At 58.2% G+C, this 26,090-nt stretch overlaps 2 protein-coding genes across 2 annotated transcripts; one reads left to right on the forward strand and one right to left on the reverse strand.

The window, feature by feature from the left end:
* The first annotated feature begins 84 nt into the window (after positions 1-84).
* On the forward strand, positions 85-3,672 carry FREY1 (Frey regulator of sperm-oocyte fusion 1). Its single transcript, XM_065686429.1, has 3 exons — positions 85-1,083; positions 1,283-1,356; positions 1,469-3,672. The coding sequence occupies exons 1-3, from the start codon at positions 1,016-1,018 to the stop codon at positions 1,603-1,605; spliced, it is 279 nt and encodes a 92-aa protein (XP_065542501.1). The 5' UTR covers positions 85-1,015; the 3' UTR covers positions 1,606-3,672.
* MAPK8IP1 (mitogen-activated protein kinase 8 interacting protein 1) lies at positions 1,886-26,090 on the reverse strand. Its single transcript, XM_065686427.1, has 12 exons — positions 26,005-26,090; positions 18,433-18,538; positions 10,221-10,454; positions 7,374-7,455; positions 6,304-7,179; positions 5,764-5,839; positions 5,243-5,415; positions 4,889-4,998; positions 4,635-4,754; positions 3,632-3,702; positions 3,285-3,383; positions 1,886-2,878 (listed from the first exon to the last, which is right to left on the reverse strand). Exons 1-12 carry the CDS (start codon positions 26,088-26,090, stop codon positions 2,806-2,808), a joined length of 2,106 nt encoding a protein of 701 aa, XP_065542499.1. The 3' UTR covers positions 1,886-2,805.

Genomic DNA, 26,090 nt, shown 5'->3' on the forward strand with positions numbered 1-26,090 from the left:
GGACCTCTCCCTCTGTGTGGGATCCCCTTCTGTGTGGGTCTGTCTCAGAAAGAGCAGCTTTTGCAGTTTTCTACCCTGGGTTACACTGTCCTTTAGAAGACTCTGTAGTAGCCTTTCTAACTCCACGTGCCTGGTTCAGTCCTCAGTTTCCTGGGCTTCCCCTGAGGGTACAGAGCTTCGGTTTGAAGGCTGTGTTCCTAGCACCTAGTTGTGTGTGCTAAAAGGGTTTGCAGGATGGCTGCCAGCCAATGCTCATGGGCTTGGCCAAGGGCAGAGAAGAGGAGAAATGAAGAGATTAATTCAGCAAATACTGCTGTTCCACACTAAATACAGGGCCAAACAGAGGCCTGGGCTGCCATGGCCACATTTCTGTATCACGCTGCTGTGGAGGCTCCCTTGGCCAGGACAAAAGGGCAGCCAGCTGATGGCACTGTGCAGAGCTGCAAAGTGCCAGATGCCTTGGCCACAAGTGGGTGACAGAAGTGGTTCCTACGTGAACCATCCTCCAGAGTCTCTGGCCTGCGTTGTTCACAGCTTTCTTGCCTCAGAAATAAGGGGGTATAGCCCACACTCCCCTTGTGGGCCAGTTGCTGACAGTGCAGTGAGCTCTGTGTTGGCACCTTCCTGTAACGTGGCAGTGTAAAAAAGCCATGAGTGAAGAACTGTGCTCCCTTCATTTGGGTATTGCAGAGGGTCACTCCTGGGGACATGGAGGCACTGAGATGAAATGAAGGGATTTGCTTTTGGAGGGGTTGCGAGGGAGGAACATGGTGGTAGTGAGGGACATAGAAAGGGAAACAGCCCTGGAGCTGTGGCTGCACAGGAGGGATGTGCACCGGTGCAGGGAGAGCAGTGAGCAGAACCTGGGCAGGACCACACAGCCCAGGACCAGAAGCTGATGTAGCAAGAGGGGGTAGGCAGCATCACCTGGGCGGGGGTCTGTTCCCTGCCAACCCAGCTGGTGTCCCAGGGCCTCCTTTGTGACCTCGGTGCAGAGCCAGAGTTGGGGTGCACCATGCAGTGGTGGCTGCTGCTGTTCTCCCTGCTGCTGGGGGCTGCCCTCCCACGGCCCTTGGATGAGAGGTGATGGCATTTCCCTCCTCCCCTTCCTCCTTGCTGCCCTGGTACCTGCAGAGGCACTCCAGGGCTCCTGGCTTGGGCACCAAGCCCTCAAGCCCTGACTGGGCTGGGTCAGGACAAAGGGTGTGTAGGAGCTCTTATTTCAATGCAGATGAGTGCTGTAGGGTCTCAGTTTGCTCTCACCCCTGGTTTTCCTCCACAGGGCCAGCTACTCGGTCCCCGAGGACTTCTCTGCTCTCCTGGAGCTTCCACAGCAGCACTTTGGCTTGGTGGATGGTACAGCGTGCTCCCTAGCCCGCTTTCCCTGCACTCACCCTCCAGGCGGGCGCTTGTCCCCAATGCTGTGAGCAGCCCGGGGCTGAGCCCAACCTCTCCCCTCTACCTGCAGATTACGGCATCAAGCCCAAGCAGCCGCGTCTCAGGACCCGGGTGGGACGGAAGCGGCCGGAGTGGCTGCAAAGAGCGGGCAAAGGCAAGAGAGATGATCTCGACCTGCAGGAGTACTACGATGATGCCCATCTGTAAACCAGTGTGCCCACCACAGCCTGGCCCCAGGGACCCCTCGCTGCAGGACAGCGTAGGTGTGGGGTGTAGGGTAAGGGTAAACCCTGCTTTGGGAGGGGACTGGAGCAGGTAACCTCCAGCCATCCCTTCTGATCATCACACAACGATTTCTGGCCTTCAGGCCACTAGGGCTCTCAGCCCAAACCTGAGAAGCTCAAGCTAGCTTCTCTTGGGGTCCCAGGGGAAGGAAGCCAGGGCCCAAACCTACTGCAGTGGGACACAAACAGCACAGCAGCCCTGCTCCATGAACCATCATATTTAATAGTTGTTGCCATCACAGCAGATCCAGCTGAAGCACAGAGCTCTCTGGCTGCAGGGACCGGGAGAGCTCTTCTACCTCCCCAGTGCTTTGCTCAGCTCCCTGCAGGCTGTAGCCCTTCCCTGCCCCATGTCTGGCAGGCACCCAGCTCTGCTACTGCCTCTGCTACCTGCAGCCAGGGGGAGAGGAGAAGGGGGCAGAGAAAGGCTCCCCTCCTGAGGGTGTAGTTACTGCAGGGAGCTATAGAGGGGCATTTCTGTCCCTCCCCCCAGGCATGGATACAAGAAGAGAGGGATGGGGGCAGAGGCAGGGGTGAGCTGTCTCAGCTCATCCTGGTGCTGTTTCTGGCCGAGGGGATAGTGGGGCTCCCTCTGTCATTCCTGCCCAGCAGCCTTTATATCCCCAGGGCATGGCAGGGAGGTGATGCCTGCCCAAGGCAAGCCCATGCCCCCGACAGAAGCCAGCATTATGGGTTTTAGTTGCTGTAGCTGCTGTGTTTTCATATTGCGGGAATCTGACTCTTGTGTTAAAAGTCACCCCAGAGGGATGTGACGGGAAGCTGGGCCATGGTCACAAGGAGGAGATGCTGTCACCCCAGCCTGCAGCAGGAAAGGGCCTGAGCACACTCCGGTGCTCACAGGCAGGGCCCCCAGCAGGTACTTCTCCAATAGAATAAACTAAGAGTATTTTGTACAACAAACACAATTTGTCCAGCCCTCCCCCCTCCCGTCCCCCCCAGCCCAAGGAAGGGGAGTCACGAAAAGAGGCTGCACCCTGTGTCCCGGGGAGCCCTGCCCCGGGCCTGCTCCTCCTCCAGGCTCAAAGCAGCTCTTGTCCATGCACGACATGGGGAAGGGGCAACACTGCAGCCCTGGCTGTGCAGGAGGTGCCTGTGCCAGCCCCTACTCCAGGTAGATGTCCTCCGTGGGGCACGTGTACTCCACATACTCCTTGTAGAACTGCTGAAAAGCCCTCCTGCAACACAGCACGGGGCAAAGCTGAACAGTGTCCTCCCCACAAGGCATTTACAGACCCCTGCTTCCATTCTAACCCTTGCTCCTGCAGCCAGTTTGACCTTCCAGCCCCCTAGCCTCTGCGTTAGCACCCAGAGCTGCCATCAGATCATCCCTGCCCTGATCCCTGCACATCCACATGACTTTCAGCCGTCTGCCTGCAAAGCCTTGCAATGGGACGTGTTCCAGTGCTGTCAGGAACATGCTGCCTGTAGCTCTGTCAGCCCAGGCTCACAACCCAAGCTTCTCGCTTGAAGGAAGAGGTGCCAGCCTGGGGCCAGGTCCAAGCCCCACATGTATGGGAAGATAGCAGGATTTGTTCCTCCTGCCCTTTGGGATCAAGCCTTCCCTGCCCAGCGAGGACTCACCCTACAGATTCTGCCAGTGGCTTCGTGGACTCCTCCGAGACGAAGACGTGACAGGCGAATCTGTGGTCCGCAGGGTGCTTGGTGATGAACCCAAAATACCTGAGGGCAGACCGAGTGGGGGTGACTGGACCAATAGACAAATAGGCACAGGTACCCCAGCGTCCCCTTGAGTATAAGGGTTTGGGACCTGAGACCCCCCAAACCCCATCAAGCCATGGCCCATGCTCATTGCTGTGATGCAATGCCCTTCCCATCCCCAGTCGTGCTGCTCCCAGGCAGTGAGAAAGCAGCAAAGCCTCTGTGCAGAGCTGCTGGCATTGAGAGCTGCCCCACACCTCACTACTCACTTGTTGTTCTTTGGATGGTACCCACAAAAGGAAATGTTCTTCAGCTGGAAAAAATGGCTACACTTGTTTACCTGGGGAGAGAGAAATGAACTGTCAAAGCTTCCCTCCCCACTCCCCTGTGGGGCAGCAGGGTTCTGGACCTGGAAATATGTGCTTGGATTGAGCACTGAAATGAACTAGAGCCTGATCCAGGGCTGCTACCAGTAGCTTCAGGATGGTCCCAACCATCCACCCCAGCTGCCTCTACCTTGAGCAGCCCCTGGAGGCCCTGGGTTAGACTCTGGCATGAGCCTGTGCTGCTGTTCACCCAGCACACACAGTCCTTCTTCGCTAAATGCCAGTGGATAGAAGGTGAATGGATAACTGAGGTAAATGGATAGAAGGTGAATGGATGTAAGCCGTTCAAGCCTGGGTGTTCAAAGGGCCCCAGCCAGAAATGAGAACTTATTTACAGGAGTTTAAAGAGCAACTAAGTTGATGGCATCCTCTAGATACAGGCAAGACCCGCAGAAACCTCAGCCCAGCTCTCTGTCACAGCACTTAGAGCCATAAACTACTCCTACCCCTGGCAGTAGGGGAGGTTTCCCAACAGCTTGCTGCAAAAGCCCTCTGCCCAGCACATGCTTTGCTAGGCTGCTTATGCAGAATGCTAATCAGCAGCCTGCCCTCACTAAAGAGATTACAGGGCAGATCTGGAGGACACCACTCAAAATAGTAGCAGAAAGGTTTAGGAGCAGCTGACAGATTATTGGTACAGCTCAGCTTGCAGCATCCCAGCACAGCAACATCTCTGAGAGCTGCAAGGGCATCAGTCAGTGGTATGGCCCATAACTGGGATTATGTGATGCACAGAGGACCCTGATGGTGGGCCTACCACTGCAATGATGGTGCTTCTCACACCCTCAATCTTCATATGCAAACATGAGCTATAGCACAGGGGGCAGGAGCCAGCTCAGAGCAGCAGCTGGGGAAGGGATGGGATGAGTGGGGAGCAGGGCACTACCTTGCTGTGCTCCTTGGAGTCATCAGCTTTCACAGCAATCTTGACCCCACGCACGCTGATCTCCAGGACGCAGCTGGAGGGTGGGTTAAAGTGCACAGTGAGGCGGCGCGTGGTGGCAATCTGGGGGAAAGACAGAGAGAAAAAAGCCTGAGACTCATGAGCAATGGTGATGGCTCGCCCTTTCCTGTCCCCATTGAGGTTCTGCCCTGCTGCCAGGAGGAGCTCCTGCTTCTGCTGATGGGGAGGGACATTACCTTCTGCATGGCCGCGCATAGCACGTCATTGCCCTTGTGATAGGGAACCTGCACCGAGCCAAGGAACTTCACCCGAAACTGGTCCACCCAGTCGCTGCTCTTGGCCAGAGCTGCAAGAGAGAACACATGGGGGGAACCATCTCTAATGACCAGGCTGAGATCCTCCTCTCCTCTCCATATTCCCACCCTTGGCTCTGCAACATTGGGTACCCACTCCCAGCATCACACCAGAAGCTGCCCGTCACTCCCTGCTGGGTGCCCTTGGTCCTCCCTCCATCCCCTTGCTCAGCACCAGCCTCTGCTCAGCAGAAAGGAGGTGGACACAAGGTTGGGATGTCAGCAGAAGCTTGGTACCTGTTATATGGTCTGGGTCCTTGGTGACTTCAATAGCGTAGTAGGCAGGAAAAATGCCCCGGTCACCCGTCCGCATGTTGTAGGCCTCGTACCAATAATCTTCTGCCTGCACCTCCACCAGCAGAGGATCATCCACCTCCAGCTCCAGCTCATCCGCGTGGCGAGGCACAAACCTGGGTAGAGAGGCACTGGTGCCTGGCTGGCCAGCAGCATGGGGGCCTTCTCGCTGGTGACAACACAAATCCCACCACTGGCCCAGGCTAAATAAAGCATTGGAGCCGGTTTAGACTCAAATGGGCAAGGATAACCCCTATTGTACCACTCCTGCTGCCCTCAGAGGTGTTGCCCCTGCAGCAGCCTGGGCTGATGTTGCTCCTGAGCAGGGTACGAGCTACAGGCAGTGGTTTGGGGCTTCGCATGGTGGAAACACTGGGGTTTGGGCTGGCCCCACTGCAGTGAGAGGGCAGCACCAGCTTTCCCCTGCAAGAGACTGGGGGCACTGCTCACGCCTGCAGGCTCACCTAAAGACAGCGCGGTGGGTCTGCTCCTGCTCCTCCCCGTTGATCATGCAGGAGAACAACCCGAAGGACTCAGCACCTGGGGACGAAGGCAGAGGGGGACTTCTCAGCACCACAGCCAAGGGATGGATGGGCATGGGCCAGGCAGAAGAGACAAAGCCATGCGGTGTCACCAGCATTGTGGGACCAGCTGAAGCCCGGGAAGCCCTGCTTCTGGGACATGCCACCACCACCGGTGCTCCTCTGGGGTTGGGGAGAAGGGCAGCACTCCAGGAGGGTGCTGTCCCCCTGCCAGGCCACTTAACCTCCTCCTCAGTATGGCCATACCTTGGGCTAGGCAAAAGAGCATCCTGAAACCCCTCTGGCTCACAAGGCTTTTCCAAGCCCCCCCCGCCAGTGCCTCCCCAGCCACCAGGAACAAAGCCACAAAGGCTGCAGCAAGAACTGGGGCTCGTGTCTGCTGGTGACTTCCCACCTCCCGAGTGTGCCCTCAGCCTTGTCCTGAGTGCCCACTGCCCAGCTCCCCCCGTGCCCCGCACTCACTGGAGGAGCGCGCCCGGCCGCTCATGAAGACGTTGAGGAACTTCTTGGAGAAGTGGATGTCCGCCTCGGGAGTGGAGTCCTCGGACAGGCACACCGAGTCGCGCTTCAGCGCATCCTCCTCGTACTCCTCGCCGATGGCCGACTCGTAGGGCGAGGAGATGCAGTTGTCATAGACAGTGGCCGAGTCGCTCTCATCGCTGTAGCCCGAGTAGCACTGCTTGAGGCTCACCAGCTCCAGCTGCACGTTCTCGTCCACCACCAGTGTGTATTTGACCGAGTCGTAGGACAGGGCGCTGGTGTCCGAGCTCACCGAGGCTCTCTGGAGGCTGTGCCCTGGCCGGGAGCCATTGCTCCCACCACCGCAGGAAGCCCTGGGCAGGTTCATCTTGTCAGGGGAGGACATGTAGTCCAGCACCTCATCCTCCTCACTGATGGAGGGGTTGGTTTTCCCTGCCAGGGCTGAGTAGCCAGAGGTGTCGATGTCGGAGCTGATGGACATGCGGTTCTCGCTGGATTGAGACAGGAACGGCTTGTCAGCCTCCAGAGGATCCGAGTTCTTCTGCACGGGCGTCAGGTAGATCTCCTCCGTGGCCTCCAGCCTCACGTCCGTCTGGTAGTGGATGCGGTCCCGGTGGGCCTCGGGGACCCTCGATGTCACCACCACCACGCTGGCACCGTGCGGCGGGGGCCGGCTGGTGGCCTGGTGCTTCTCGGGTGGCCGGGATGTGGCGATGCAGGCGGGTGCCATCTGGGTGGCTGCTGTGCGCCGGCACGGGCTCTCCGTGGATGTGCCCCGGTCTTTGGTGGAGGTTGTGCTGTTTTGGTGATTGACCTCATCACTCAGGCAAACGTGGTCGTGGGGAGGGGTCTGCTCACCTGGAGGGGGAGAGGAGCAGCATTGGCAGGCCCATAGAGGGTGATGCTCCCTGCTGGGGATGCCACCCAGACCCACCCCGAGTCCATGTGGGATGGTTTCCCTGACCTCCTGCACCAGCATCACTTGCCCCAGGCTCCTGAGAGCCACAAAATGGTGCAAGGAGCTGCCCCTGGCCAACAGCTCCAGAACTCACCCGTTTTCAGAGGGGATGATGACCGGGACACCCGCTCCTGCCAACTGTGCTTTTTCGCCAGAGAGTTGTTATTCAGGGTGTCCTGAGGAGAGGAACAAAGACGCTTTGTAGCCCGAACAGTAAACAGCACGTGGTGGAGCAGCAGCAGCACCCATCCCTCCCCAGGATGCACACACACATACATAGTTCACTAGCAGACGTTAATCCTGATGGAGCTTCTGTGGGTGCTGTGCCCTGGGTGGCTGATCATGCATGGGCACACGTGTGTGTGCACAGGGGAACGTGCTCAGCTTCACTGTGACACCCATGGACCAAAGGCCACCAGGTCCCCTATAGAGGACAAGTCCTCCCTGCCTGCCTCAGCAGGGAATGACATCCCGCCTGCTATAGCCCCCATGCTCTCCTGCACCCCCAAGTTCTCCCTGGCCCCTCCTGCGGGGCACCGGCTGTTTGTCCCCCATCTACAACCATGGCATTTTCCATGCCGTTGATTTTCACTCAACTGCTGAGCTCTTGCTGGGACCCCCTGGATTTTCTCATAGCCTTATCACCAGCCTGCAGCTGCAACCAGCAGTGCAGGAGCTGCCCCATCCTTGCTTTGCTTCCCCACCAACATAAAGCAAGCCTTTGCCCTGAAGCTCCATCACATCGCATGCTGCTGAACCATGGCTGCCAGATCCCTGCCTCCATGCAGGGAGGGAAGAGACCCCCACCACAACATCCCAGCATGGCCTCTCTGAGGCCCCCTGTGCCAAGGCTAATAACAGCACGTCTCCGCTTGCCTTTCCCAGGGCAAGGATGGGCAGCGATGCGGCCAGGCAAGCTGCCACAGCAACAGCCTCTGCGTGCCAAAGGGCCAGCACACCAGCCAGCCTGGCTGCCTGGACTGGGAGGCAGCAGTGCCGCAGGCAGATCCCACAAAGCCCATCCATCCCGCAGGGCCAGGGCTCTGCAGTGCCCAACCAGGGTGGAGAGGCATTCACAAGGTCTTAGAAGATGAACCTAGCCAGCCACAGCAGCTGTTTCTACCTTCCCCTTTGGGAAGCTGGGGATGTTCCCCTCTGTTTCTATGCCATCCGCCGAGGCATTCAAGAGAAACCGAATGGCCATGGTCCCTCTTGTGACCACCTGCAGGAGGAGGGAGCTGAGCAGGCCAGGACCGTCTGGCACAGGTAAAGGCAGATCTCAGGCTGATCACCAAGGAATACCCTGCACCCTGTCCTCATTGTGGGGCACCACAAATGGGCATGGTAAAACTGCCTTTAGCTAGGTAGGCATCCGGAACAGGCACTCTATGCACCTCACAGCCAGCCTGCCTCTCACTAGATGCCACCAACAGCACTGCCCTCCCCGGCTGGCCATGCCCCCGTCTGGAGCCCCCACTCCCACTGCCAGCTGCGGCAAAGCCCCTATCTCCCATTCCCTGTGTCCTCAGCTCAGCTATGCCCATGTGTCCTGGTGCCACCCCACAGCCTCCACCATCGCCCTGCAAGGGGACCATCAGCTCCAGCCCACCACCTATGCAAACCCCCCTCCACAGGCCTGTGGCCACCTCTGGACCAGCTGCCCAGGAGGGGGGCTCTACAGTCCCCATCCCCACAGCTGGATGTGCTTCCACGTGCCACTTGCTCCTTAGGGTCCCTGCGCAGGGTGGGACCAGGCCGCTGCTGTCGCCTTGTCCATTATACTCAGTGGGGCTCCCCCCGCCTCCCCAGCCCCGCTGCCTTTGTCCCTGGTGCCAGCTGCCCTGCGGGTGCCCATCCTGGCTCTGTGCCTTCCTCCTCCTCCTCCCAGCCGTGGCCTCAGGCAGAGAGCTGGCATCAGCTGCCAGTGCCGGGCTGGTGACACCCAGCTCCGACTACTCCCCATCTGTCACCCACGGGGACACCTGCCTCTCGCTTCAGTGCTCCTCGGCTCAGCGTCACTGCGACGACAATCCTCCTACTTGGCAGCAGGCAGGGCTCAACGCGAGAGGGTGGCAAAAATAGCCCCATGCATCGCGCAGCCTGCCTGGCTTCAGGAAGTTTGCCATAGGGATGGGGCAAAGGGGCTCTGGATGCTGCTCGGAGGGTCAGCATGTGGGGCACTGAAATACTGCCCGCCCGGGAATGACAGCAACCCCAGTGCTGGTGGGGTGGGTAGGCTTGGAGAAAACCACCCAAAACCCGAGCGTGAACAAGACAACAGAACCCCCTTGTCCTCCTGGCCACCATTTTGGGCGTTGCTATTCTGTCTCTCAGATTTAGCACGGGGTGCTGACATTAATGCTTCTCTTGCCAGCTGATGCTGCTGCTCTGGAGCAGAGCCCACCAAGTCCCCGCTGCCGGGCTCTGGGTACCCCGTGTCACCATCCTGCCCTGGGGCAGCTGAAACCCAGCCAGATGTTGGCCCTGGGCTCGCCAGCCCCGTGGCGTGGTGCCCCGTCCCGTGATGGCTCATTCACGCGTTCATTCACCATGCCCCATTTGCTCTCCACCCCTGTGGGGTCCCTTCCCTGCCCCATAGCTCTCTGCAAGGCGCCAGGGGCTGTGCTGGGGGCACAGCTCGGTCTCACCACACTTCCAGGCCTATTCCCTCCCCATCTCGGCAGCAGGGATGGAAGAAGGACCCACCCAGCTCTTCAAGCCCCCATCCCAGCGCATTGCCCGGGCAGGCTCAGCCGTTCGAGGGGGCGGCCCGACTGGAGGCGAGCACGTACGACTGGGCCCTGCTCTGCGGTAAGGGATGCGGGCAGCGTCGGGCAGGGGGGTGCCCGCCACCCTCCATCCGTGCCCCCCCATCCCTCCGAGACAAAAAGCCCCCGGCGGCGGGAGCATCCCGAATCCCCCCGCCCCGTCCCGTCCTCACCTGGCTGCGAGGCACCTGCGGGAAGAGGTTGAGCGTTGTGGGTCTCTTGGGCCGGTAGACATCGGTGGTGCCGGCCGGGGGCTCTTTCTGCAGCGGCTCGGGCGCCGTCTGCTCCTCGGCCGGCGCGTCCCCCGCCGCGTCGATGAGGTCGAGCTGGAGCATCTCGGCCTGCAGCCTTGCGGCCTCCCCGCCGCCCGCCGCCCGGGCCCCGCCGCCCGCCCGGCTCACATGGCCCTGCGGGAGCAGCGCCCGTTGTCAGCGCGCCGGGACGGCGGCGGCCGCTCCGCGCCTCCCGACCGGGGAAGGGAAGAGGAGGGGAGGGGAGCGGGGGGGCCGGCACCGGGGCAGCTGCATCAGCACCCGGCGGCCTCTTCCTTTTAAAGGGGCAGGGATGTTATTCCCGAGGCTGCGGAGCTCCGCGCACCCTTCGCGCAGCCCCGCGCTGCGGTCCGGCCTTGCCGATCGTCCCCGGGTGATGGGGCACCCCCAGCACCCCCTTGCCGGCAGGTGGCTGTAGGTACATGCGACCGTCACATTCACCATGAGGTGTGCACATCCAGGTTTCATCTCGACGTAGCAGGGACGTATTTTACAGTGAGAACAAACAATCAGAGAATCCCAGACTGGTTTGGGTTGAAAGGGACCTTAAAGCTCATCCAGTTCCAACCCCCTGCCATGGGCAGGGACACCTTCCGCTAGAGCAGCTTGCTGCAAGCCCCGTCCAACCTGGCCTTGAACACTGCCAGGGATGGGGCAGCCACAGCTTCTCTGGGCACCCTTTGCCAGCGCCTCAGCACCCTCATAGTGAAGAATTTATTCCTTATATCCAACCTATATCTCCCCTGTCTAAGTTTTAACCCGTTACCCCTTGCTCTGTCGCTGCAGTCCAGCATCCCTGTAGGCCCCCTTCGGATACTGGAAGGCTGCTATGAGGTCTGCATGGAGAACCCATAGCAGCCTTCTCATTTGGCAGAACAACCTCCCAGGGACACGGTAGAGCCCCCATCACTGGAGGTTCTCGGGATGCGACTGGATATGGTGCTAGATAATCCCATCTAGGCTCCCTTTCCCACGAAAGGTGGCCAGTTTCCCAGGTGACCTTTTGAGGTCCCTTCCAGCTTGGGCTGCCCTATGATTCTTCCTCCCAAGGCAGACTGTGCCCTTTCTTGGTTCCTGTCCTGGCGGCTGAGACTCATACAAGCACACAATCATGTTGGTTGGAGGTTTGGTCTAACCCCTGCCTGGAGCAGGTCACTCAGGGTCTTGCCTGTAACACTGAATGTCCCCATGGGTGGAGAACCCACCACCATGCTGGGTACTGGCACCAGTGCTGCACTGCTGCTACTGCTTCTCTCTGTGGGGTTGAAGCTTTCACTGCACACCTCTGAGAGGAGTCTGGCTCCTTCTTCCCTGTAATGCCTGCTAGGCAGCCGGGAACCGCAGCTACATTCCCCTTGGATTCCTCATCTTAGAATCATAGAATCAACTAGGTAGGAAAAGACCTTTAAGATCATCAACCCCAGCACTGCCAAGGCCACCACTGAACCATGTCACTGAGGGCCTCATCCACAGGTTGTTTGAACACTTCCAGGGACAGTGGCTCCACCGCTGCCCTGGGCAGCCTGTTCCAATGCCTGAGCACCCTTTCGGTGAAGAAATCCTGAACAAGCCATTTCCCATACACCTGCATCTGCACATATCAGCACCTGAAGCCATGCAGAAGGGATGCCCGATGAGCCAGTGGCCAGGCACTATCGCTTCAGCCCCAGCTGATGGTGGCTGTGCTCTGGCCAAGGGCAGCCCCACTCTTTCCCTTGCCACCCTTCACTCTTGGAGCAGGGTGGCCACCCCAGCCCGCAAGGGCTGTGAGCAGCAGATGCCCCATTGCATCACCAAGGCTGTGCCCCAGCGCTGAGCCACCACACTGTGCTGCTGTGCGAAGAGGCATCAATGTCCCCCTGCTGCTCCAGGTGTTTAAAGGTCAGTGGTTTCCTTCCCCAGCCTCCTTCCTCGCACAACCGGAGCTTGCACATGCACGAGTTGCTGCAGGCAGCACTAATGGCTGTGACTTGGCATTAGTCACTTGCATTCCCGTGTTATCAGCTGTTTGTGGTGACTGGAAAGCTCGTCAGTGGGCAGAGGTGGAGAGGGGAGGTTTTTAGCAGCTGATGCTATCCATGTCTCCAGCTGCACAGAGGGTGCTCCTTGAACCATGAGAGAATAAACAGCCCCAGCAGCTCTGGCAGCCCCTCCAAGAGCTCCTGCTGCTACCAGCTCCTAAACGGTCACCCTACAGCCAGCACAAGGGCTCTGCCTGCTGCAGGCACAGGATGAACCCTCTCAGGGGAGCATCTCACTCCAGTGTCCCTGTTGCTGCCACCAAAACCCCATCACCCATCCTCCTGAGGCTTTAAACATTTAACCTCCTTGCTTTCACCATTGGCCTTCATACAAGTTCCATGTTTCTGTGGTACCAGTTGCCTGTGCAAATCACGTGGATTTTAACAAGGAAACCGAGGCACAGGAAAAAACCTGGGTGGAAATACCGGATTATAGCTAAGCAAGATATATCTGAGTCAGCTGGTTACGTTCAACCTAGGCTGCTAATGATGCTGCCTCAGTAATCCTGTAGCTGCAGCAATCACTCAGAGGGGAAAGACCCAGAAGGATTCAGGAAAGCAAAACGGTCCCTGCTCTGAAGAAAAGCACCCTAGGAGGGATGCACCACTCCTGCTTCAATAGCTAGGAGGAAACAACAGCCACTGCCGGTACTTATTAATGGCCTGTAGCACAACAAAGCCCTTTTGAGGCCACATAGCCACAGATCACCTTTCCATCCGAGTGGAACCTGTGGTGATCCGCAAAGTGAGGGCATGGACTGGACTTTGGGAAGCCTTTCTAACTGGAAGGATGCTGCCCCACCAGAACAGCCTCAGGTGCTCTCTAGGACCAAGGTAATGTCACCTAAGGCCAGCTTGAGTATACTCATGCCTTAGCACAGATGCAATGGTGAGGTGACTTCCTAAAGTCCCTTCAGCCTGTGGGGCAGAATAAGGCATGTGGAAGAGCAGTACCAGTGCCTGAATTATGTGGTGGGATGTACACAAGCTGTACACCTGGATCCCAATGCAGTCACGGGGAGGCTCACGCCTCCACTGCAGAGCCATCCCTGGGACAGACACGATGCTGGTGTGCTCCTGCTGATGCTGCCTCCAGCCCACAGGGTGCCATCCCAATGGCAAAAATTCCCAGTGTCCAGCAACTGGTCTCTGATGGTCCCAATGCTGCGGTCCATGGGCCGCATGGGTCCATGGTCCATGGGAGGCTGGAGCAGCACGGGCCCTGCTGCACTTGAGAGGTGCTGGGAACGCCCCTGGGAGCACTGGTTTAGCCAGGGGAATAGCCAGTATGAGGGCTGCTCTAACCCCAGGAAGGAACGGATGATGCTCCTCCCCTAGGAAAGAAAGGCTCTTTGGAGAGGAGTGGGGTGGTACACAGGCTGTTGCTTGGGTGGCTCCAGTCTCTACCCACCAAGGTCGAGCAAGTAAAAGGCTCTTCCCTGCTTCCCAACCCCTGTCGAAGAGGAGTGACAAAACCTTCAGCTGGGAAAAGCACTTTAGGAGCATGGGGAAGCAATGGGGACTTGCTGAGCAAAGGGACTGTATCCCCTGTCCATACCACCCAGATGTGACTGCTTCCTCCCAGCTTCAAAGCACCAGGAGAAGCCTCTCTGCCCCAGCCTGGCACAGCCACATCTGGCAATGGATCACAGAGACAGCTTCCTGGGACAGCCTTTGAAATAAGCCTGGAATAAACAACAACCTCGTTGCTGTATCCTTTGCTCCCAGTCCATGCAGCTGGATCCCTGCCAGGCCCTGGATCAGCACGTTGGGTTGGCTGGATCATGGCAGCCACTTTCCTCTTTGCAGTGGGTCCTGCTGGCCTTAGGAGGGCATCTGCTGCCAGCGGCACACTGGATCAGTGGTGATGAACATCAAGAGAAAGCCTGGCATTCCCAGCAAGCATTTTATGCTGGGAAAACAAAGTGGTTTGCTTTTTTTCTGTGCATATCTCATGGCTCGTTCAGGCCTTTTCATAGGATCATAGAATAGAAGGGACCTTAAAGCCCATCCAGTTCCACCCTCCTGCCATGGCCAGGGCCACCTTCCACTAGAGCAGGTTGCTCTGAGCCCCTGTGTCCAACCTGGCCTTGAACACTGCCAGGGATGGGGCAGCCACAGCTTCTCCGGGCACCCTGTGCCAGCGCCTCAGCACCCTCACAGAGGACCACAAAGGCCCAGCACAGCCCTGCATCATCTCCTTCCACCTGCACTTGTTCTCATGCTCTCAGGTGTTTCCAGGAAGGGTACTGCTTGTTTTTCTTTGATTTGTGTTCATTCCTGCATTAACCATCTTCCACAGTGCCTGCAGTAGAGATGAGGAACCACGGAGCCTTTATCAACCTCAGCCTGGCTCTCTGCTGGAATCCATATTGCTGGAACCAGGGATTTCACCCCAGACTTCCTAGCCGCCAAACCAAAGCTTCTGTTGTCACTGTCCCTCTCAACACTGCCATTTGAGCGGTGGAGGTGACATCCCTCACCTCTGAATCCTCCTGCTCCACCATTCCACAGCCCTAAAGGCGGCTCTGCTCCTCCTCTGAACCCTCTCATTCACTTTGCTCCCAGTTTTCATTCACCCAGGACTTCCTGTTGTATTTAAGCCATGCTTCCGATTATTCCTCATTCTTATACATGGTCTCCCATCCACAGGGTGCGGTCCTCATCCGCGGATAGCTCCCTCTTGCACAAACATCAGTCTACGCCTCCTTGCAGTATCTATGTGTCTAAGCCACTATTTCTGGAAAGCTGCTAAAATAGCCCATGATGAAATCATCTTTGTTTTTCCAGGACCAAAAAAAACCCCAAACCGCACCTCTGTTTGGGGGTTGACCTCTGCACCAGCCACCCATTCCTGGCACAGGGTTCTGCTGCTGAGCAGCTCTGCCTGGATCCTGGAAGCTGTCCCCACCCGGCAGCTTCCTTCCCATCCCTCCATCAGGCTTTGTCCCATTGCTCCTTCCTGCTGCTTTCCTGCTTGCTGCTGGCTCTGCCCATCTCTCTGGAGACTTGCTGCTGGATGAGGAAGCTCGGAGCAGCGCATCACGTTCCCTGGAGCCCATGCTTCCCCTTTCCCCATCACTCCCTGCTCCGGTGTGACCCAGCAGCCACCAGCCCGCTCTCACCCTGCATCCCTCTCTCCATCGCAGGGCTCTCACCAGCTGCCCATCACTGTGGGATGAGCAGGTACCAACCCTTACTCACCACGGGTGCTCTGCAGCAGTGGCACTGGAGCTCACCATGGGCAGGACACCAGCATGGGCCCCCCCAGCCCTGGCCCCCCTTTACCAAGCCGTCCATCTCCACGTGATGCAATTAGCTGCTGACGCCTGCCGTGGGTCAGGACGGATTTGCTGGCCCCTGCGCTGTGCACAGACCCAGCCAACTGCTCCCTCTGGGGCTGGCTGCATCCATCAGGTAGATCCTGCACTCCCGTCGCCTCCAGCTTGCTCCAGACATCAATCGGGCTGGAAAGCTCCCTGGTTCTTGTGGTGCTAGGGATTGAAACCCCCTCTCTTTGCCGTTGCTGTCACCACTCTCGCTCCTGCTCCTCGGGCAATCCTCCACATCCCATATAAACCATTCAGACATATTTTTAGCAGGCTTTTTTTCCCCCGAGTGTGGTAGGCTTCTTCCTTTGCTGTGTTTATGAATAACTCGCTGCTTCCCCAGGGGCGGCCGCGCATCCCCCTTCCACACCAGCACGCTCTCGGTGCACCCAGGCGTTCACGCAGAGCACCTCGGGGCTGTCTCCTGTGCCTACTGAGGGTCAGGCCTCTGCAGCAACACAGAAACCCCTCAGTAAACTGTTTTAAATAGGCAAACAGCCTATTTCTACTCACTGTCTGTAAAGGGTTGCAGCAGTTGGGCTGCAAGTTGTCTGCTCCACCCTTACGCTCCTCACCAAACCCCAGCAAAGGGCTGGTGGCCCATAAAGAAGAAACAAATCCTGCCCTTAAGAGCTTGGTGGTGCTATCGGCAGCAGAGAGCTGGGATAGCCAATGGGATAGCAATGCTGGACACAGCCCCTGCCCGCTTCACCAGCTGCAGGCAGGAGGATCTTCCCACTGCCCTGCCTTCACACCCACACTCAGCACTGGGCTTGCCTTTGGTTTTGCCTCCATTTATCCCTCCTTCCTTCAGCGTACACAGCTCATGAGCACAGGCTCTCCTCGTCCTTCCCTGCCCATAAAGTCACAGAACCATAGAATGGTTTGGGTTGGAAGGGATCTTAAAGCTCACCCAGTTCCAACCCCCTGCCACGGGCAGGGACACCTTCCACTAGAGCAGGGTGCTCCAAGCCCCGTCCAACCTGGCCTTGAACACTGCAGGGATGGGGCAGGCACAGCTTCTCTGGGCACCCTGTGCCAGCACCTCAGCACCCTCACAGTATCATAGAATAGTTCGGGTTGGAAAGGACCTGAAGATCATCCAGTTCCAACCCCCCTGCCATGGGCAGGGACACCTCACACTAAACCATCCCACCCAAGGCTTCATCCAACCTGGCCTTGAACACTGCCAGGGATGGAGCACTCACAGCCTCCCTGGGCAACCGATTCCAGTGCCTCACCACCCTAACAGGAAAGAATTTCCTCCTTATATTCAATCTAAACTTCCCCTGTTTAAGTTTTAACCCATCACCCCTTGTCCTGTCACTACAGTCCCTGACGAAGAGTCCCTCCCCAGCATCCCTATAGGCCCCCTTCAGATACTGGAAGGCTGCTATGAGGTCTCCCCTGATCCTTCTCTTCTCCAGGCTGAACAGCCCCAACTTCCTCAGCCTGTCTTCATACGGGAGGTGCTCCAGTCCCCTGATCGTCCTCGTGGCCTCCTCTGGACTTGTTCCAGCAGTTCCATGTCCTTTTTATGTTGAGGACACCAGAACTGCACACAATGCTCCAGGTGAGGTCTCACGAGAGCAGAGTAGAGGGGCAGGAGCAGGAGGAGGCTGTGGCCACAGCAGAGATGTGAAGCAGTGGCTGCGTCTCTGGAAGCAGCTGAATTTCTGCTGGGAAGGTCCCGAATTAGACGAGGAGACATCAGGACTCCATGGAGGAGATCTGCCTGTGCCTTCCTGCCAGCAATGGGGGATTCCCAACACCACGAATTCACTTGCTAATTTTAAATCTGCAACAAATTCCTGTGCCTCTCCCCTCCTCGCTGGGCATTCATCAGTACTGCACAGGAAACACTTCTCCTGAGGGAGGAAATTATTCCCAAACCATTTGGCTGCTCCTCCAGCATTTGCATCCCTTTAGCATGAAACACATTGGCAAAATGCAGAGTCCCTGCGTATTTACAAATCCAGCATCATTCCTGGTTTATCTCCGTGTTTCTGCTCCTGTGGCCTCCTTGCGCAGCAATAGTGGTGTGAACCCTGTTGGGTCTCCACAAGGTACCTCAGGGTGCTTAATATGGATGGGAGATCCTCTTATAGCACCTGCATAGGCTTCCCAGCTCCCATTTTCATTTCACCTGCTGTGGTCAGAGCCACCTCCTCCACCGTTTCTCCAGCCTCCAGGTCTCTCACCCTCTAAACGCGTTCTAAAGGCCAATATCCTTCAGCCCTTGCAAGCCAGAAGGAATGCTTTGGGTAAGCGGAGGAGGGATCGCACCATGCCAAGCCAAACTGCACCTCCAGGCCCAGGGATGCACGTGGGGAGCAGGAGGCACAGCCCATGTGGGACCTTCAGTGTCACCTCACGCATGTCCTCACTTCCCAAGGATGCTCATCAAGTGCCAGAAGCTCGCTGGGCATCCCACTCAAACGGGGGCACAGCCAAATCCTTGGGTGCATCCCTGAGGATCAGACTCAAACCCCCCCCAGAGCAATGGGAACCAAAAGGCACTGTCTTCGAGATGCTTTTTGTGTCCCTTGTTTGTCTGGCTCAGAAAGTGTCTCTGCTGTGCCATGGAGAGGAGAGGGCACTGCCAAGCAGAGGGCACTGGGGTTGTGACAAGGGGCACCTCGAGGAAGCATCACTGGCCTGGAGACCTGGTATTCCTGCATGGATACTGATGGTCCAGCCCTCCCCACCAGCATGCTCTGCCCATCCCATCCCCAGCACTGTCCCCATCCCCATTGCGCTCACCCGGGTGGCCAGGCTCTCCTTGCAGTGCAGGCTGATTCCACACTCGTCGGTGATCTCGGAGAGGTCTTCATCCTCAAACTCCTCGAGGCTGATGTCGTGGGTGAGCCTGGAGGGAGCAGAGATGGTGCCATCACCCCCTGCACAGGGCAGACGCAGGATGTGCAGGGTGGCATGCTGCCCGCGGGCAGGAGCAGCACTGCCTGCCTTGGAGAGGCTCTCCAGGTCCTTACTGGGAAGAAAGACCAGGAAGGGGGCTCCTTCCAGAGGGGATGGGTCTGTCCCCACTGAATGGCTGAGCTTGGCATGGTCTGCAGCCGTGGGGAGGCAGGAGGAACATGCCCCAAGCCAACCACGGGTCCCAAAGGCAGCAGGGATGTGCAGGCTGGGAGAGCATGGGACAGGCAGCAGAGCCAAGCCCAAGCCAGGATGTTTGGCTCCCACCATCCCAGGGAAGCTCTGGGGTTGTCCCAGACACCCAACAGGGCAAAGACCGGTGTTACAGGGAAGGGTTCTGGGTCCTGGCAGGGCACATCTGGAGGATGGACCAGCTGGGGCAGTGACCACATCGGGACCCTTGCAAGCACCACAAACCTGCCTTTGGTTTTGCCTCCAGTTACCCCTCCTTCCTTCAGCGCACACAGCCCACGAGCCCAGGCTCTCCCTGTCCTTCCCTGGCCATGTCCTGGAGCAGGAGGCACAACCGGCCTCCAGGCTCTGGCTGGGAGGGATGTCCCGGGTCAGGTGCCGCAGTAGGAGAGGGCAGCACCAAAATCACTCCCTGGGGTGCCTGCAGGTATCCCCATGGCCATTGGTGCTGCCAAGCCTGCCTGGTTGGGGTCCCTTATGGCTGGGAGCTGCACAGGCTCATTACACCCCTTCAGAAAGTTTAGACATATCCTTTTAGCAGCTGGAAATGTGCCGACGGGCGAGTTCCTCGTGTGCTTGATCGCGTCCCTGGGGACCGGCGGGGAGTTCCTGGCTTCTGTGCATTAAAACGTTTCTCCATGGTGGTACCACAATGATCCTCTTGCTTATTCATTACCATGGGGTAAATAAAGAAGCCCAGCTTGAAAATCCTCTCTAACCTGTGTTGTGTGCCATCACTTCCATTGCTCCCAGCTGCCTGGGCTGGGAGATGCTTGAGTGAAAGCACCATGCTGAGCCCATCACCCCTCTCTGGCCTTGCCCTCACCCACAGGGAAGGAAGGAGAAGGGTATTTTGTGACCCGCAGAGCTCCCACCCTTGCTTTAAGCATCGCTCGCACACTCTGGGACTCCCCCTTGCAGTGGCACCAAGCCAGTGCCATGGAAGGGTAACATCTCCCTTATCCTGGCCCTCAGAGGTGGGGAAGGGGCAGGAGAAGCCCATGGGGGGAGCAGCATCGCCCATCCGTGTTTCCAGTGACCCCATCAATGGTGGGCTCCTGGGGTGAAGGCAGGCAGAAACCACTGTGGCCATGTGCTCCAGCCCCCATGATGGGCAGGGACACAGCCTTCACCACGGGGTGGGATGTCCTGACCCCCCCTTGCCCATCTCCTGCTGCTGCAGAGCAGGAGGCTCATGAGAGCCTGCAAAGCACAGATCGATTTCTTCTCAGGTTACACAGGTCACCAGGGTGGGACATCGTCAGTCAATGATGCTCAGGGACTCCATCTGCCTTGGTGTGCAGAGCCCCCCACGCCAGGATGGGGACCAGCAGCCCTGCCTGCACTTCCAGGGATGCGCAGGTCTCCAGCACTGGTCCTGCCTGCAGATGCTGCTGGACCACTCTGCCGCGCAGCTCCCTGTGCAGCCAGGCAAAACTTTGGGCCCTGCTGCGTGCCAAGTTTGCTCCTGTCCTCTGACCATCGCTCAGAGAAGGGTGATGTGCCCAGGGGCTGCTCCTCATCACCCTGCACACCCACAGGGCAGCTCCCCCCCATCCCCAAGCCCCCGGCCGGTCCCCTACCATTTCTCCCACTGATCTTCCAGCCAGCTCTCCTCCTCGGTGCTCGACTCCATTTTCAAGGGCAGCTGCATTGAGGAGGAACCCCCTTCGCTGGGGGACACGCTCCCACCCTATAAAACAAACCCCCGTGCCTAGGGCAGGGAGGAGCGAGGAGGTGATGGGCGCCCGCTGCCTGTCCGCCTGCCCCGTCGCAGTCCGTGGCTGCCGGCACTGCTCTGTCTCCTCACTGCGCAACCTGGGGAAGCTCATTAAAAATAGATGGAATCAGCTGTCCTGGAGGGGAAAAAAACCATAACCTCACCACTGGGGCAGTGCCAAGTCCCTGCTCTCTGCCGGGGATGCTGACTGCCTCCCTGCCAGCCAGCCAGCCCGGCTCCTGGTCCTGCTCCAGCACCGCTCCCCAGCACCCGCAGCGGGATCTGCTTACCCCAGCACGGGCGCCCATGCCGCCCGGCCTCCTCCTGCCCTTGCCAAGCCAGGGACAAGGGGCTCTGCTCCTCTCTGCCCCACTGCAGGGATGTGATGAGATCCTGAGGGAGATGGGAGCATCCATCCGGCTTCCCGCCAGGCAGGGCAGGGATGCTCACAGCGCAAGGGCCGCAGTGATTCCAGTAGCGGGACCGGCATCGTGTCTGGCTGCATTCCCTGAGCAGAGGGAAGCAAGAGGAGCACCTTCACCAAGGGGCAAGCCCGGCTGGCACAGGGCAGTGCTGGGAGTGATGCTCCTTCCTCATCTACCCCTGCTCCTGCTTCAGGAGCTTCCCCAACCTCTACCCCCTGTTAAGGGGCAGAGAAATACCTGGTGAGCTGCTCTGCCAGCTCCCACTGCTGTCCTGCTGCCGAAGGAGAGTGGGACCTTTCCCAGGAGAGGCTGCCAAGTGTTGCCAACAAACTGTTGGCACAGTGGACTATCATCCTCCATCACCATCACTCATGATACTGTGTTCACGGTATCTGATAACAGTATCCAGGGCTCCATCTTCCCCATAAGCTCTGCCTGGAGGCACCTCGTCCGCTCGAAACCTCCTTCCTTAGTGTGATGAATAAAGAAATCTCTATCTCTGTATTACTCCCCCCCTTTTCTTCTCTCATATGGATGCTCCAGGACTTCCCAGGAGATACAAGGAAGGCTCTCCCTTAGCACTCCCCACTCCCAGGGCTGGAAACACCCCTGCTTTTCTCTCTTGCTTCTCAAAGAGGCTAAAAATACCAGCAAAATGCAACAGCTCTGACTCCCCTCAGCTCCATCACTGCCAGTACAACTCTGAGCAGGACTTACGTGGGTATTCTGGCCAACATCCCTCAGCACCAGCAGCAATGGAGGCACAGTGCTCCTGTAGGTGAGCATCACAGCATCGCAGGTACATGGGAGGTTGGCCCCATGGGATGGAAGAGCCCTGTATCTGCAGAGGTTATGAAGGATGTGCCAAGAGGCACCCAGAGGCTGCAGCCCTGCTGAGCACATGAGAACTCTTAAAGAAGAGATTCAGAGCGGCCCTGCAGAGAAGGACTTGGGGGTGCTGGTCGATGAGAAAATGAACATGAGCCGGCTTCAGTGTGCGCTCGCAGCCCAGAAAGCCAACCGTATCCTGGGCTGCATCAAAAGGAGCGTGACCAGCAGGTCGAAGGAGGTGATCCTGCCCCTCTGCTCTGCTCTTGTGAGACCTCACCTGGAGCATTGTGTGCAGTTCTGGTGTCCTCAACATAAAAAGGACATGGAACTGTTGGAACAAGTCCAGAGGAGGCCACGAGGATGATCAGGGGACTGGAGCACCTCCCGTATGAAGACAGGCTGAGGAAGTTGGGGCTGTTCAGCCTGGAGAAGAGAAGGCTGCGTGGAGACCTAATAGCAGCCTTCCAGTACCTGAAGGGGGCCTATAGGGATGCTGGGGAGGGACTCTTCGTCAGGGACTGTAGTGACAGGACAAGGGGTAACGGGTTAAAACTTAAACAGGGGACGTTTAGATTGGATATAAGGAGGAAGTTCTTTCCTGTTAGGGTGGTGAGGCACTGGAATGGGTTGCCCAGGGAGGTTGTGAGTGCTCCATCCCTGGTGGTGTTCAAGGCCAGGTTGGATGAAGCCTTGTGTTGGATGGTTTAGTGTGAGGTGTCCCTGTCCATGGCAGGGGGGTTGGAACTGGATGATCTTGAGGTCCTTTCCAACCCTAACCGTTCTATGATTCTATGATTCTATGAACTGATAAACTCGAGATGAGCAATGGAGCACACATGGGTGTTTTCCACCTACAGAAGGAGCAGCTTGAACACAGTGCTTGTAGCAGCCTTAGCATCAAGCCTGGCTGCTGCGCCTCCCTCATCTCCATCCCCTGCCAGGCAAAAGGGGACCTGCAGCATCGCCTCCCCAGCCCACTGCCACTGCGTGGGATTCCCACACAGGGACTGGGCCATGGCAACACATGTGATGGAGCTGGGGCTCCAGCAAGCCTGGGTACCAGGGCAGCACTCCAACCCTCTGGTCCCAGCAGCGCTGTGTGCAAGTGCTGTCACCAGCATCCGTGTGAGAAATAGTACTACCCTACACTGCGCTGGCCCTGGGGGGAAGCCCAGAGGTGCTCTTAATTGAACCAAGGAGAAGATGCCTCTATCTCCATCACAAGAATGCAGCCCTTTCATCCCCCCTCGCAGGAAGACAGGTATCCCCACTGCAAAGCCCAGCTTATCGCCTCCAAACAGGTTCTTCTGATGGCTCAGACAAGCACAGCAGACACATAAACCAATGAACAATGCTAGCATTGGGTTGTGCATCAGCCTGAAGGTGCTGCTTTGAGCTTCCTGAGGAGCCGGAGGCCTCTCCTTCCCCAGAAGACCTCCCCCCCTCCTGAGGCCCCAGCAATGGCATGGAAAGGGCTGTGATTTCCTACAGGGCTCCCAGAGGAGCGAGCCAATTCCCCCTCTCTCCTGACCCATGCAAATAGCTCCCTGAGCGTTTCCTTCCTGAGGAGGTTTCCAGCCTCAGCAGCTCCATGGATGCTCTTTGCTTTCATTAGGGAAACCAGAAGGAGGATGTGCTCACAGACACACACACAGGTCCCAGCTACAACAGAGCCATGCTCCTGGGGGCAGTGGGGCAGGCAGCACAAGCGCTGCTCACACCCCGGTTGTGCCAACCCTCCCTGCCCCTTTTGTGCTGGGCAGAGGGACGCTCAGCCCCCTTTTCCTCACAGGAAAGCTTGGTCCCAAAGCACTGGCAAAGCTTCTTGGCAGGGCGAGGAGATGCAGCACAGTGTCCAGGAGGAAGATGCTAAGGAGTCCCAGTGGGGCACAGCTCCTAGTGGGAGCCTTTGGGAGGTTTATGGACAGCAGGGAGGCTGGGTGAGAACTTTATGTTGCTGTCTACTACTGTGTTGTTGTTCTTGTGATGAGCAGCCACCTCTGGAGGTCCTCGTGGCTAAAGGAGAGCTCACCTCACCATTCTTCTCCTCCTGCCTCATAGAATCCTAGAATGGTTTGGGTCAGAAGGGACCTTAAAGCTCATCCAGTCCCAACCCCCTGCCACGGGCAGGGACACCTTCCACTAGAGCGGGTTGCTTCAATCCCAATCCAACCTGACCATAAACAACACAAACCCACAACCTGTCTGGTGTAGATCTGGAGATTTTCCTGCTGCCCACTCTCGCACCTTCTGAATGCAGCAGCATCCAAGACCTCCCCTCGTCTCAGACAGCACCAAACCATCACCAGCAATGAGGACCTGCCAGGCCACCATCCCTGGCCTCACCAGAGCTTATGACCCCATTGGGATGCTTGCTGGTCAGAACCAAGTCCTCTCTTGATTCAAACCATCTAATGCTTGTGCCGGCGCATCACCACTCAGGGAGCTGGATGGGCAGGCAAACGTACCAGAGAGCAGTAAACCTGGAACCCCTCATCCCGCAGGCAGGAAGCTGCACGGGGCTCAGCCAGGACCTCAGCACCAGTCACAGGCTTAGCCTTCACCCTGAGCCACACTCATCACTGCTGTCCGTGGGGAATGGCCCCTCGCCGAGCAGGGGCCCAGGACCTGGGACAGGCACAACCCATGTAACCCAGCTCACAACCAGTTCACAAGCAGAGCTCCCTCCTCGCACCACGCTCCGTGCCATAACACTGCCTCCGATTCACCAGACCCTGCCCCAGGCTCAGGGATATCACTGGCATCTCCGTCCACTTCAAGGCTGACACCCCAGGCTTGGTGCACGGGAAAGCTCTTGCACCCCTGCCTCAAGTACCAGCAAGAGCACAGCAAGCAGCAGAGCCTCATCCTCCTCCCAGAGCATCGCTGTTTGCTGGGGAGCAGGAGGGTGCCCTGGGGACAGCCGCAGCATCCAGGGCAGCGCTGTGTGATGAGCCTGACCCTCTCACAGGCCCGGAGCTGCTGTTCAGTGCAGCCCTCAAGCTCCAGCCCCTGGCTCGGTGGCCAAGCCCCTTCTCCATGGTGGACGTTGCCAGAGGCAGCGTTTAATGGCTGGGTTTGCAGGATGTACCAGCCATGTTGTAGCAGCTCCCAGCAGCTCTCTCAGGCAGCGCTGCAGGAGGAGGAAGATGCTGAAGCCCTGGAGCCACAGCAAAAGGGCTCCAGGGGCAGAGCCCATCAGGGGTAAATGGCCTGAAAGCCACCGCAGCTCGACTGCATCTTCCTGCTTCCTCACAGGGATCTGCTGGTCCCCACGCCACAGGGGCTGGGGCCTGCTATAGGTAAGGGTGAGCTTAGCTGTGGCCCCAAATGTGGACCAGCCCTTCCCTTCCCTCCCCAAAATCTCACCACATAAAGCAGCCAGTACCGATCCCCTCATCTCAGCCAGCTCCCCCGCAGCACCCCTGGGTGCCAGAGGCAAGCAGAGAGCAATGCCTGATGGCACGGCCACCAGAAGCAGTGAGCATCACACCAACGACAAGCAAACAACACCGGGCACCGCATCCCCTTGCCCACCCAAGCACATCCCTGTTCCAGAGCCGGAGCCTCCAGAGCCCCAGGCCATCCCTGGCCTGGCTCCTGCCATCGGAAGTCCCTGTGACCAGCCCTGCTGGGTTTTGGAGGAGACACAGCCCCCTGCATCCCAAATCGATGGGAGCGCTTAGCATTGCTGAGAAGATCAATCCTGGCACTCTCCCATCATCTCACTCGGGATTTTGGTTTCGCAGGGGTGGGGAGGAAGGGAACACCTGAGATTTCTAGGAAAGGGCTAGAAAAAGGCTTTACGGGGGTGGGGAAAGAAATGAAGGTTTCTTACATGAGGAAAAGGTGTTTAAAGAGCAGATCAGCCAGGTGAGGAGGCCGGGGGGTGGAGGGGGACAAGCAGGGGCTGGTGGGACCTGCAGTGGTGTGTGGGGTGAGGGCAACGAATGGTGGGGGGAGGCTGACACTGAGGCAACATTGGGGGGGGGAGGGCTGGAGTGATGCATGCGGTGGGGTCCAGCGGTGCTCGGGGTTTGGGGCACAGGGATGTGTGGGGTGGGGACCGAAGGATGCGCAGGGAGGCAGCAGGGGCCCGGCTCCGGGGTGTGGGGCGGTGTGGAGGTGGGGGGGGGGGGCTGCAGCAATGGGGAGCGGTGCTTGGGGAAGGGAAGCAGGGGGCAGCCCCGCGGGGGTCCAGGGAAGGGTGTGGGGAGATGCGGCCGGTACCTGAAATTGGGGGGCGAGGCGAGGTGCAGCCCCAGGAACGGGGAGGAGGCGGGCGGGGATGCGGCTCCTTTCTCTCGCTCCGCCAT

Source organism: Lathamus discolor, chromosome 6 (genome assembly GCF_037157495.1).
Source record: "Lathamus discolor isolate bLatDis1 chromosome 6, bLatDis1.hap1, whole genome shotgun sequence".
Classification (NCBI taxonomy): domain Eukaryota; kingdom Metazoa; phylum Chordata; class Aves; order Psittaciformes; family Psittacidae; genus Lathamus; species Lathamus discolor.